Genomic DNA, 13,294 nt, shown 5'->3' on the forward strand with positions numbered 1-13,294 from the left:
CTAAGCCGCTGGCATCTGTGACTGTGCCTTGCACCGAGGGCCAGGGAGCCCGCCTCCCCCCAGGCCCCACCTGGGCCACAGCCTTGCCCTGTGGAAGGCGGAGAGATGGAGACAGCCTCACCTTGAGGTTTTCCGGGCAGAACTGGTGGCCGTACCTGTCGATGGCCGACAGGAAAATGGACTCCACCTGGTTGTGCCTCAGCTCGTAGGAGGGGAGGTGGGAGGCGATCAGGACCTGTGGGGAGGGGAGGGAGGGGCCGGGGTGAGCCACCCTCACAGGGGAGAAGCCAGGGGCCGGGCCCATTGGGCTGGACGTGGGCGGCAGCAAGGGGCTGTGCACGGTGGGGACGGAGCATGGCGGGAGGACGGCGCCCCGCGCCCCCCGCGCACAGTGGGGACCGCATCCCACAGCCCTACCTGTCTGGCTCTGAGGGCCACTTTGCAGTGCTCGGTCTTGCTCAGCTGCGTGAGCTCACTGAGGATGGCGGTCAGCTCCTCCGACAGGGAAGGGTCTGGGCCACAGAGTTCATCCTTTCGGGGAGGAAACAGAATCGAAGCGGCTTTTGTCCGGCAGAAGGAAACATGCCGGCACCATCCTCAGCCAGGGTGTGGCTGCCCCGGCAAACCAGACAGCTGCCCGGCCTCTGCAGACACCTGGCACAGCTGGAGGCACATCCCCTCCCCTTTCCACCATCACCCTATCCATTCATTCATCCACCCAAACACACCCTAATCCCCCGGTAAGAAAAAAATACATCTGAGTCTGTGCCTGCATCACTACCAAAGGCCAACAGTGATGGGGTGCTTCCTACGGCCAGGCAAGCAGCTAGGCCCGTGGTCGGCAAACTGCGGCTCGCGAGCCACATGCGGCTCTTTGGCCCCTTGAGTGTGGCTCTTCCTAAGCCTTAGGAGTACCCTAATTAAGTTACTAACAATGTACCTACCTATATAGTTTAAGTTTAAAAAATTTGGCTCTCAAAAGAAATTTCAATCGTTGTACTGTTGATATTTGGCTCTGTTGACTAATGAGTTTGCCGACCACTGAGCTAGGCCCTTGACATTCATCTCCCCAAATTCTCCCAACCCTTTGAGGAGCTGCCATCATGATCCCCATGTTATAGATGAGGAAACTGAAGTCAGAGAAGCAATATGCCTCACCCCCATCATGCCAGGAGTGCCTGGCACACAGCAGGTGTTGGTTATGAGCCCCCCCAGGGGCTGACAACGTTTATCGGGACACAGCCACGCACATTCGCTTACAGGGTACAGAGGCAGCTTTGAGCGGTCTGGCCTGAGACCATATGACCTGCAAAATCTAAAATATTTCCTCTCTGGCCCTTCCCGGAAAACTCCCGCAGACCCAGCTGCCCCTGCCCCAGGTGGGGCGCCCTGCCCCGCTTACAATCAGCATGATCACCAGCTGGTTCTTCTTGGCCACCTGCGCGTGGGAGAAGATGCAGTGCAGCACCTGGGCCATGTCCGGCTTCAGCTGCTCCCGCAGGTTGATCACGCACTTGTCGTAGTGGGCTGCAGGGAGACAGAGGCCACGGGGTAAGGTCCGGCCCCGCCCGCCCGCCCCGGGGCGCGTCACCAAGGCCAGGGTGACTCTTGCCTTGTTGGAAGTGGTGCTCGACTTGTAAGCGGGGCGCGTCACCAGGGCCAGGGCGACTCTTGCCTTGTTGGAAGTGGTGCTCGACTTGTAAGTATCTCTTCAGGAGATCCAACACCACCGCCTTCATGTAGCCGCGGGTCCCGCTGCGGTATCTGGGGAGGAAGGGAAGGCGCCTGAGTGGTCCACTCCACCTCTTGGAGCCTGACTATCCCCAGGCAGGGCTTTTAGGATTTCAAAATAAGGCAAACGAGTCAAGTCTGTGGGGGATGCAGCCCTCTGACCCTTCGGCCTGGGAGGGATGCCAAGTTGGTTCATTTGCATGAGCTGTAGGGCAGAGAGCAGAGCCTTGCCCAAGGTCACACACCACGCCCGAGGCCACGCCCGAGCCTTCGGATGGCGCCTGCCCCATCCCCAGAGAGAAGGAAACACACTTACAGAGTTGGGATGCTGAAAGGGGTCAGCCTTGCATGCATGGTTGAAAAGAAAAATTTTCAATTAACCATCCACTGTGTAAAGACAGTTTGGAAAAAAGCAAGACTTGAAAGGCATTTACCAAATGGTCTGTGTCAATTTCACTTCCCTTTAAAACCAAATTTTAACCTGGACGTTCCCTAGAACATTTCTTCTTGGTCATCTTGAACACAGGGAATGGGGTTTCTCGGGAGGTGTGACTCTGAGTTTTAGAGACGCCGAAACCAGCTTAACCCCAGCATCACCCAATAACAACGAAAGAGAGGAAGAACCTATAACGCCTGTTTATTCAAATGCGATTTTAAAAATACAAGGCATGGCCCTGGCTGGGTGGCTCAGCTGGTTGAGCATCGTCCCGTGCTATGAAAGGTCGCTGGTTCGATTCCCAGTCACGGCTAATATTCAGGTTTCGGGTTCAATCCCCCAGTTGGGGCACATATGGGAGACAACCAATCGATGTTTCTATCTCACATCTATGTTTTTCTCTCTCCCCCCTCCCCCTTCCTATCTCTCAAAAAAAAATTAATGAAAACATATCCGCCCTAACCGGTTTGGCTCAGTGGATAGAGCGTCAGCCTGAGGACTCAAGGGTCCCAGGTTCGATTCCGGTCAAGGGCATGTACCTTGGTTGCGGGCACATCCCCAATAGGGGGTATGCAGGAGGCAGCTGATCGATGTTTCTCTCTCATCAATGTTTCTAGCTCTCTGTCCCTCACCCTTCCTCTCTGTAGAAAATCAATAAAATATATTTAAAAAAAACAAACATATCCTTGGGTAAGGATAAAAATAATTAATTTAAAAAATGAATCCACTTAGAATGACTTATTGTGCCTGAGGTGCTTTTATTCCCATTTTATAAACTGGCAAACTGAGATCCACAGAGGTCAGGTGCCTTGCCTGGGGTTCTGCTGTTAGGAATGGCTATGCCAGGACTGTCATCGGGGTTTCCCAACCCCATGTGCTATCCGCCAGGTCGAGCCTGCCCCTCAGAGAATCCCACAGCACTACCCTGGTGTAACACAGGGGATGATTCAGAGTGACAAGTGCACCCCACACAGGGCCCAGGACTCACCTCTGGACCAACTGCACGATGCTCTGTGTGTTCATGAAGAAGACTTCCCGGTCGGCCTTCCGCTGCAGGGTGGCCGCGTGGCAGTCCAGGATGTTGGCTATCTGGACGGGAAAGAGGACAGGTCTGGCCACTCACAACCATACAATCTGGTCGCCAGGCTCCCCTGGAAGACCCGTCTGAGGCTCATTTGGAAAAAGAAAATTCCAGCCCCAAAGCCCTCTGGCCACCCAGAAACAGCTCTGCCTGTCCTGCTCAGTGTGTTGCTTGAGGAATTCAAGAGCCCAGCATGGCCCATCGGTGTGGCTCAGTGGCGAGGAAATCACGGTTCGATTCCCTTTCGGGGCACATGCCCAGGTTGCAGCTCTATCCACAGTGGGGGGCATGCAGGAGGCAGCCGATCGATGATTCTCTCTCATCATTGATGTTTCTATCTCTCGCTCCCTCTCCATTTTTAACAAATATTACATATACTCATAGCTGCAAGATTATCACCTTACAGGGAGGAGAATCTAAGCTACAAACTAGCAAGAAAAACTCACAACTTCCTCTATCACTTCAGGCAGCATCTCTTTGAAAATGCTCACTCTGTACCAAATGCCTACTCCTTTTCAGCATCCGAGTTTTCTGGGGTGAGGCCCAAGAACTGTTTATGTCCCTCTAAGCATCTGCTGCCTGGTGGGGAATGCTGGGATTCAACAGGGAAGGCTCAGCCCCCAACATCTCGGGCCGTGCGTGGGTTTCACGACGCCCGACTCAATCAGAGGGCAGAAGTCCAGCCCGACTGTGAGCTGAGTTCCCGAGGAGCCACCCGGCCTGGAGCGGGCACCCAGTGGGGCGGGGTGGGGGGCACACACCTGCTGGCTGGGGAACTGGCAGAGCACGGAGGTGATGTTGCTGGCGTACTGGGCCATCACCCTGCGGACCGACTTCTCCACGGGGGCGGGGATGCGGCCTGACACGTTGGTCATGATATCCTGCAGCTCCAGCAGCGGCAGCGACGGGTGTCGCAGGGTCATCATGAGCTTCTGCACCCACTCCTTCAGCTGCAGCGGGACCACAGCATCGGCCGGAGGTCCCGCGGGGGGTGGGCACCGCCACCCACCACGAGGCACCCAACACACTCAACCCCTCCAGGCCCAGGCACTCGAGTGGCGAAGACCTGGACCCGGCAGACTCTGGGACAGTCCGGAGTGGAAGGGTCCCCTGACCACAAGGGGGCACCCAGTTCTCCCACTAGGAAGGTCCCACGTCCCCTGCAGGCACCCACACAGCCAGCACGGTTTGAGGATAAAACACAAGGCCATGTGCCGGCCGGTGTGGCTCAGAGGTTGAGCGTCGACCTATGAACCAGGAGGTCACGGTTCGATTCCTGGTCAGGGCACATGCCTGGGTTGAAGGCTCCATCCCCAACGTGGGGCGTGCAGGAGGCAGCCAATTGATGATGTTTCTGTCTCATTGATGTTTCTATCTCTCTATCCCTCTCTCCTCCTCTCTCTCTAAAAATTAATAAAAATACTTTTAAAAAATAAAAGAGTGACCCACATTGACTCCTTTCTTAACTGATTACCTGAACATTCTCAGTGTGGAGCTGAACTAAACCCTGAAACACCAACTGTCACTTTTACGACAGTTTGTACAATCAGACAGAAGTATCCTGACGTGTACAATCAAACCGAGGGCTGAACGGGCATCAATAGAGCCCTCTAACCTCAGGGAGCCAACCCTTCTAGCTCATCACACGGACCTACACGTGTGTGGGAGACACACCGCCCTGCACACGAGACCTGCCTTTATGCTAAAGATGGGCTCCGGCAGACAGTAGCCGCTCATGACGTTGGTGAGGTTCTCCAGGACGGTGTGGAAGACCTGGTTCAGTTTCTCCCCCATGATGGGCAGGGTCTGCTGGGTGGGGAGCTCCCCTGTGAACGGCTTGGCCTGATGAGACACAACGAGAACCCGAGGTCAAGGACACCGTGGCCTCCCGACCAAGACAAGCCGGGGGCCGAGGCAGACCTGCCAATACGCAAGCCACACGGACAGTGTTCTCAGGATGGAGCCCAGAACAACATACTGGAAAGTGAAACTGGCAAGATGGACCTAATGTGCCCGTTTGTCTATGGATTCATTCTAGAAGGACCCACAGAACGCCTACTATGTGTGAGGCCCTGGACCAGGAGGTTTGGGACATCCGTTTTGCTGGCCCGGAACCCTCAGCTTCTGCCCCCCGTCCCCCAACACTTCCTCTCGTCCTTCTCCACAGTCTGATGTTGGCTTCCCCGTCGGACCTCCCACAGCCAGGGCCAAGGGCAGTCTCCCTGACTGGAGCTGCCGAGCTGAATCACAAGGGCTCATCTCATAGGCGAGTGTGAGTCTGCAGGGTCTGGTGGCCGGGCCCTGCTCGCGCACCTGGCCCAGGAAATGTTTGCTGCAAGGAGTCACACTGCAGGCACACAGACCTTCCCACTGATCTAAAAAGGCTCAGACTGTTTCTAGCTTTGGGAAGCCTCAAGAAAAAATAACAAAAAGAATGGGAAGGAAAACAAAACTAATGGAATAGTCTGGGGGACAGAAACTATCTGATTTTTAAAAATATACTTTTCTGGCCCTGGCCAGTGTTTCCCAATGGTTAGAGCGTCGCCCTGCACACCGAAGGATCATGGGTTCAATTCCCGGTCAAGGGCATGTACCTGGGTTGCAGGTTCGATCCTTAGCCCCAGTCAGGGTGCAGGGGGGAGGCAACCAATGGATGTATCTCTCTCACATTGATGTTTTTCTCTCCCTCTCTCTCTCTCCCCATCCCTCCCTCTTCCATTCCACTCTCTCTAAAAAAAAAAAAAATCAATGAAAAAAAATATCCTCGGGTGAGGATTAACAATAACAAAACATTTCTAGCTGTTTTCCTGGGCATATGTACTAATAACCGTAGAGGAAGGTAGCTATTTTCCTGGGCATATGTACTAATAACCGTAGAGGAAGGAGCAATACTCGGATGAATGATGCACATGGCTTACTTAGAAGGGTGTAAACAGTCAGCAAGACCTGTTTTTTCCGGGTACCCACTGTGCCCGGGAGGCCCAAGAACTGTTTATGTCCCTCTAAGCAAGACCTGTTTTTTCCGGGTACCCACTGTGCCCGGAGCACGTCTGAGTGACAGCTCGCGAGAGGGAGGAGGGAGAGCCCTGAAAGCATCTGGGGGAGGTCCTCCCAGATGAGGGTGCAGGTCCCAGGTGGGGGTCTGGTCTATTTAAGCAGGGGGAACACGAGAGAGAATAAAGCCGAAGAAGGTGGGGACAGCTGATGTGGGGTCTGGTAGGTCCACAGAAGAACTGGGGTTTTCTTCTGAGTGAGACCGAGGCTGCTGAGAGGGGTTTGAGCAAAGGAGGGCACGTGCGCTCCTATCACGCTGGCTCCGGGGGGACACGGGAGGCAGGAGACGAGCCGGGAGCCTCGAGTCTGCTCGGCTCACTGACCAGGCAGGTGGAGGCCGTGAGCGCACCTGAGCCCACGTGAGCCTGCTGGGTGGCTGTGCCGGGCGCTACGTACCGGGTGCACTTTGGAAGGGTCATCGAGCTCCAGCCTGGCCACCACGCAGCCCGCTTCCAGCACGGCCCCCGGGCGCTTGATGTACTTCACCCGGCCACTTTCCTGCACGTTCAGGGTCATGATCATCTTCATCACCTGTTTTGCAGAAAGAAGACCCGAGATGGAGCCCACCAGGGCTGGCCCGTGTGTGTGACGCCCAGAGTCCTTCAGAACTAGTAACTCTGGAGGAGGGCCCGCGGCACTTAAACAGAATGACGCCCTGGCAGGGTTCAAGCTGGAAGGATAGAGGGAAGCAGCGGTCACCGGAAGCCAGTCACGGTGCTCTTCACAGATCATCTCCATCTGCAAAGCCGGCAAGGGAGGTATGTTTGTGTGCCCATTTTACAGACATGAAAACTGATCTTTACTTTGGAAGCACACTCTCTCTTAGAACTATCATTAAATCGTAGTATGTAGGGTGATTAACATACACGTTCCTGCTCCTTTTCTCAAGGCAGCAAGAAACCCTCTGGGGAACACTGTGAAATGAAGCATGTGCTCCCAGTACACACAGTGCGGGCACCCAAGTCCGCCAGGCCTGGGCTGCAGCCCTGGCACCCACGCATCCTGCGACCTCCAGCACGTGCCTTTCCCTCTCTGAGCCCCCCCTCTTGTGAAATGAGGACTCTGATAAGGATTCAGCAAGATGAATAGTCTGGCCCACGGTCCCTGTATTGCCATTGCCATTGTCAGGATATTATTTTCCTTGGCAGTGGAAATGGAGGCTGAGTTTGAATCCTGGCTATGCGTGACCTCAAGTGAGTTTCTTAGCCGCGTGGGCGCCGTTTCTTCATGTGTAAAATGGGGGTCAAAGTAGTGCCCGTCTCCTGCGATGGCTGGGAAGATTAAAGGGGTAATTAAAGAGGTAAGATGCTCAGAATGGTGCCTGTCCCGTGGTAAGTGCTCTGCTGGTGTTGGCTGAAGACTTTGTAATGGCCACCATCGCTATCATGAATCAGTTCTTACTCATTTCCAGGGAGGTGTGCATTTCTGCTCTAAATACTGCAGGGAATCTGGGCTGAACCCTGCACAATGGCTCTTAGGAATTCGAAGCCGGTGGCCCAGGTTAAGAGGTGAGGCCCATTTGCAGAAGCAATGGCCCTCCCTCGGGGAACGGGGACGGGGCACAGGGGAGGCCGCACTGACCCCCGGGCCCTGCCCTGTACTCACCTCCATCTCGGCGTAGCTGTCCCCAGCCTCCACGTGGCCCCCGTCCTCCACCGTGTACTGCGTCAGCTTCCCGGCCGAGGGCGACCTCAGGACCGTGGGGTCGTTCTCCTTCTCGAACACGCACGTCTTGTTGCCGATGGTGATCCGGTAGCTGGGGGAGGGGGGAGCATCGCCCCGGCGCCCACGTCAGGCCCGCTGCAGCCTCTCTCCCTGAGGCAGCCCTGAGGGTCCCTCACCCTGTGTGCAGTTCGGGGGGCTCCCCTTTCCCAAACGGTGGCATTTGACGGTCACCAAATAGATTAGGAGCCAGTTGGGGAGCAAAGGGTGGAACCCTTTTCTGGCTGAGAGCCCGCCCAGCCCTTTCGGGGCCCCGCCCACACACCTGTCCACCTCCTCCTTCATGTAGGTCGTGTAGCTGTTCCCGTCGTAGGACAGCAGGAGCCCGCCGTCGTTCAGCCGGTGGGCGTCGATCTCGATGTGACCACCGTTCATGATGAGGACGAACATGGTCAGCGACTGCCGGGCCACCTGCGGGACAGGTGCAACGTCCCCACTTGCATCAGGATGTCTGCTTGTCCCTGTGCCCCCAGAACAGCAGCTGCCCCACCCTGACCAGGAGCTAGAGCTGTGTCCACTGTGGGAGAGCCAGGTGGACGCCTCGCCTGTCTAGTCCCAGGCCCCGATCGCCCGGAGGGAGAAGCTGACCGGCACGGAGCCTAGAGAAAGTGCACCGCCCCTGCCTGTGGGTGGGCTGATGGTCGCTGGCCGAGGGCATGGTCCCACCGGCCGTCTCTCACCAACTGTGAACCCTCCTTCGCTTCCTGCCTCCAAGCATCAGGCCCCCGCAGGGCCGCCTGGGCAGCGGGGAGACGGGGTCCAGGGCTCTGCCTCCCAAGCGTGGCTCTGCCCAGGGATTTGGGACTCTAGAGTGCTGGAGACATTCGAGAAACACGGACCGTTACCTTGAGAATGTACTTAACGCCTCCGTAAATTAATTCCACATCCACAGTGTTCAGCAGAAAATCCGCAGGGAGGACCTGGCCCCTGAAAGAGAAGACAGATCGGCGGTCAGCCTTGGTTTCGACCAAGAACTCTGCGGCCAGGTCCCAGGACTGCAGCCCGACGCGCCTGGCTGTCCCGGAAAAAGCTACGTCTCAGTAAAAGGCGAGAAAACAAGAACCGTCCCAGGTCAGCACGAATAAGCAGGTGGCCGTCTGTCTGTACTTGACCTCGGCCTTGAGGATGCCGACCCTCCCTCTTCCAGGGCAGCCCGCGTTTCTGTGAGGACTTTCAGAGGCGAGCGTGCGGGAGGGGTTCACACATCTCCTGCGACTGCTTTGCACCCAAATAACGCATGTTCTGCCTCACTTGCCACTAATGCAAACCCCAAAAGGGGAAAGTGACCCGCGCGCCCCACCTCTCCAGCGAGTGCAGGAAATCCGTCATGCAGGTTCTGAACATCGCGTCGGCCACGTTCAAGGCGCCACACACCACCCCGAGCATGATATCCGGCTTCTCGGCCTGGAAAAGACCCCGCAGTTCAGTATCCACGGTAACCAAGCCCCCAGGGAGCTGGGGGAGGGTTCTCTGTGACCCAAGGGGAGACGTGTGCAGCTCCTCACCTGCACTTTCTCGGCGATGAGGTGATCCAGCCACCCAGTGTCGATGTCGTTGTTCTGGAAGCTCTCGGTCTCCAGGAGGTTGATGAGGTACTCCACGGTGGTCCTGAAGTCGCCCCGGATGGACAGTTCCTTCAAAGCCACCACCATGTTCCTTGAGGGGAAAGGCACGCGGATTGGTTTCCCGATTAGCCTACGGGGTTCCCCCGTGGTTCCCAAAGAGCCAGAACAACACGGAAGTCAAGAGGGTCCCGAGTCGGATATCCTGGGTCAATCTTGGCTCCAGCACTGACTGCTCAAGTGATCTGGGGCTCAGTTTCCTCATCTGGAAAATGGGGAAATAACCCTGACGTCACACAGGTGCTTGCGGGTTAAAGTGAGACCATCCACGTGAAACACTCAGTCACTGCTCAGCAGCTGTCCACTGCTATGAACATGATTCATTACCGTGATTCCAATTCTAATGAACCACAGCCAGTCACTCTGCCTCACTCCCACTGGACCCATTCAAATCCCAGGTCCCAGAGCATGAGAAAAGCCACAGGCCATTGCACCTGAAGTGGGCTGGGACGGTGGCCTCCTTCCCTCCCCTATTAATTCTTATATGCTGAATCCTCTCTCACCTTCAAGGGTCTCAATTTTTTTGCTGAGCATGATGAAAACTAATTATTCTGCTTGGCCTGTGTGGCTCAAGGGTTGAATGTTGACCTATGAACCAGAGTCACCATTTGATTCCCGGTCAGGGCACATGCCCGGGTGTGGACTTGATCCCCAGTAGGAGGTGTGTAGGAGGCATCTGATCAATGAGTCTCTCTCATCATTGATGTTTCTATCTTTCTCCCTCTTCCATCCTCTCTGAAATCAATAAAAGTATTTTTAAAAAAAAACGAATTATTCAAAGCTGGCAAAGAAAGCCTGCTCCCTCATCAAAACCACCAAATTCAATTTAATTCAAGGCTAAGTGCCCGGGCCAGATGGATTTTAATGTTTTTTAAAGAAAATGTCCGCAACGGCTTTTGGATTTTTCACTCTGACAGACACTTACCCACAGACACAAGAATATTGAATTACAATGTGAACTGGTTTTGACCTTTTTGCCCCCAGGTCAAGGCAGAAAAAAAGATAAGATGTGTCTCAGAATTTGGGGGCCTCTTTGTGAATGCGGGTTTCTCCGGGACCTACTTGTGGGATTGAAATTTAAAAGCGTCTCCCCGCCCCACCCCCCCAAGACACACACACCTTTTTTAAAAGAGCTAGAGTACTCAGCACCTTTTAAACTTTTGGAATCACCTAGAACATTCTTTGGATCTCCTTCAAGTTCAACCTGCAATTAGCTCAAGAGCCATGACCTTGGAGAGGTCATCTTACTTCAAGGATCTCAAATCCAGGCAAGAGGGCGGACTTTGTCCTTGGACTTCGGCACAGGGCATTAATAGGGGTCCCTTGATCTCCTAACTTGCTACTGCACCTGAAGCCACAGGCTAACTCTGAGTTTCTTAAAGGAAGAAAGGAATGGAAGGAGGAGAGAAGGAAGGAAGGAAGGAAGGAAGGAAGGATGGGTGAGTTCCCCAGTGTGAACACTCTCCAAACTCCATGCTACTGAGGTTTTTATGGAGCTTCCTCGTGTGGGAATGATCAATTGTTCACCCCATTCCAGTCCCTCTCCCCTCTCTAGAGGAGGGAGGGAGGGAGGGAGATACTGACGAGATGGCCTCTTCCCGGTTCTCTCCCCAGGAGAAGCAGTGCCCGAACTGGGAGTCGGCAAACTCATGCAAGCCCCCGGTGGCCGCCACGCTGAAATAGCCCCACACGTTCCTGCTGCTTCGGAAATTCAGCTCCTGGACTGTCCCGGAGCTCGGCTTGAACCCCTGCAGCCCAGACGAAAGAGAAAAAGCAACACGGAAGAAATCACTACTCCAGACCTATTTTCATCAGAATTAAATCCTAGAAAAACCTAAGAAGCCCTGCCACAACCCAAAACTTAGCACAATCCAGGACACGTTGATACCTCTCCTCAGGGCTGTGGGTCTGCCTATCGACCTGGGGGTGTACCATGTGAGCACGTCGATGCATGTAATGTTTACTTTACATAAACAGTTTAAAAAATAACAACAGCCCAGCCAGTGTGGCTCAGTGATTGAGTGTCGACCTATGAACCAGGAGGTCACGGTTCGATTCCCAATCAGGGCACATGCCGGAGTTGCGGGCTCCATCTCCAGTGCGGGGCGTGCAGGAGGCAGCCGATCAATGATTCTCTGTCATCACTGATGTTTCCATCTCTCTCTCCTCCTCCCTACCTCTCTGAAATCAATAAAAATATTTTAAAATATATTAAAAACAACCACTACCAGACATAAAGTGGGAAAACAGTGACCATGGATGGAGCCGAGCGAAGGTACATTCTGATTTTATGCTCTCGGCATTGTTGACAGTAAAGGCTTAAGTGAAAGAGGACTGGGTTTCCAATTCTGGGTCATGACAATTCCAGCAGATAAGGAAATCCAGTGTTAGCCTTGCTGATGCTGGCACACTAATTCCCTTGGGGGATGGCCTGGCCCCTCTGAGTGTAATTTGGGGTGGGGTGGGGGGGTGAATCAAGAGTCTCTGGGATTAAGACTCTTGAAGTGAGTGATGGAGACACTTGTTTTGGCAGAAGTGCCCGGAGGCGAGACAGAGTTCCAGGTGCCGGGCAAGTTACCCCGACCTCTTGATCTGTAATTTGGGGTAGCAACACCCAGCGGCGGAACATGAGCCATGAGACCCATGAAGGGGATCTGCCTGGCACACACTCCGCGTCACTGAACCGTGACTGTCCCCTCCTGCACCTCAGTTTCCTCATCTGTGAACCGAGAAGCCTGGGGGTCTCGTCTGAGGCTGATGCTGGGGGTCCCCCCCACCCTGGGAGAGTGGAGATGGCGGAGGCGTGGGACCCCCACAACTTGCCTCATCAGGGTTTTCGCTGGTGATTCTGGCTGCAATGACGTGGCCGCGGGCGAGGGGCGGGTTGGGAGGGGTTTCGAAGGCGATGGGCGTCACCCCCCACGGGGACTCTCCGTACAGGAGGCGGATGTCTTTCAGCCGGTGCAGCGGCACGCCCATGGCGATCTGAAATCAGGAAAGCCATCACGGCTGTCAGCCCCACGAGACCCCTGCCCCCAACACCACGCAGGGAGCTGGGGGCCATGGAGGAAGAGGCGCAGCGACCGATGTCAGATGTACTGAGCACCTGATATGCACACAACATGCCAGACGGTGGTGGGAGAAGCGAAGGAAGGAGACATTAATTTTAAAAAACTGCGTTCAATGAATGCGGGCCTTCCTGCCTCTGGTCACAAGTTCTCAATGGGGGTGATATTGTCCCCACAGGGACAAATATCTGCTCTCGGAGGTGGAAAAAGTCTTCCTATTTGTATGTATTAAGCACAGATGCATCTGTAGTTCTATGACATTAAGATTTCACGGGGAGGAAGTTAGGGGGGATCATGTCTAAAAAGGCTCCTTAGGGGGGACAATAATGCAAAAAAAGGTTAAGAAACACTTCTCTGGATCTTCGAATGGGCATCATGGGTCCACGAAGGCCCTGAAATTGCATAAAATGTATTTTTCCAGGAGAAGGTCCATGACTTTTGCCTTATCAAAGGACCATATGGCAGACAGAGGCGACCAACAACAACCCGTAATCTTCTCTACGTTGGTGGCTCTCAGTGCTACTCCCACATCCACACAGTTGCTCCCCAGAGACAGTCAGTCCAGAGGGGCAGGCAGGTC

At 54.6% G+C, this 13,294-nt stretch overlaps 1 protein-coding gene across 6 annotated transcripts in view; it reads right to left on the reverse strand.

Moving 5' to 3' along the window:
- Positions 1-13,294, reverse strand: part of ACACB (acetyl-CoA carboxylase beta) — a 92,897-nt gene that overhangs the window by 28,842 nt on the left and 50,761 nt on the right. For 4 of the 6 annotated variants that reach the window (XM_005869673.2, XM_005869674.2, XM_005869675.2 and 1 more), the window contains 16 exons: positions 12,470-12,631; positions 11,231-11,394; positions 9,530-9,680; positions 9,325-9,428; positions 8,870-8,951; positions 8,290-8,435; positions 7,908-8,058; positions 6,699-6,833; positions 4,944-5,090; positions 4,010-4,198; positions 3,156-3,256; positions 2,048-2,074; positions 1,676-1,764; positions 1,403-1,527; positions 418-531; positions 122-235 (listed from right to left, as the gene is read on the reverse strand). In XM_005869673.2, coding sequence (XP_005869735.1) covers positions 122-235; positions 418-531; positions 1,403-1,527; positions 1,676-1,764; positions 2,048-2,074; positions 3,156-3,256; positions 4,010-4,198; positions 4,944-5,090; positions 6,699-6,833; positions 7,908-8,058; positions 8,290-8,435; positions 8,870-8,951; positions 9,325-9,428; positions 9,530-9,680; positions 11,231-11,394; positions 12,470-12,631 — 2,001 coding nt within the window. The remainder of the gene's footprint in view (positions 1-121; positions 236-417; positions 532-1,402; positions 1,528-1,675; positions 1,765-2,047; positions 2,075-3,155; positions 3,257-4,009; positions 4,199-4,943; positions 5,091-6,698; positions 6,834-7,907; positions 8,059-8,289; positions 8,436-8,869; positions 8,952-9,324; positions 9,429-9,529; positions 9,681-11,230; positions 11,395-12,469; positions 12,632-13,294) is intronic. The other 2 variants (XM_005869676.2, XM_014542439.1) reach the window with 1 other exon arrangement.

Source organism: Myotis brandtii, unplaced genomic scaffold (assembly GCF_000412655.1).
Source record: "Myotis brandtii unplaced genomic scaffold, ASM41265v1 scaffold303, whole genome shotgun sequence".
Taxonomy (NCBI): domain Eukaryota; kingdom Metazoa; phylum Chordata; class Mammalia; order Chiroptera; family Vespertilionidae; genus Myotis; species Myotis brandtii.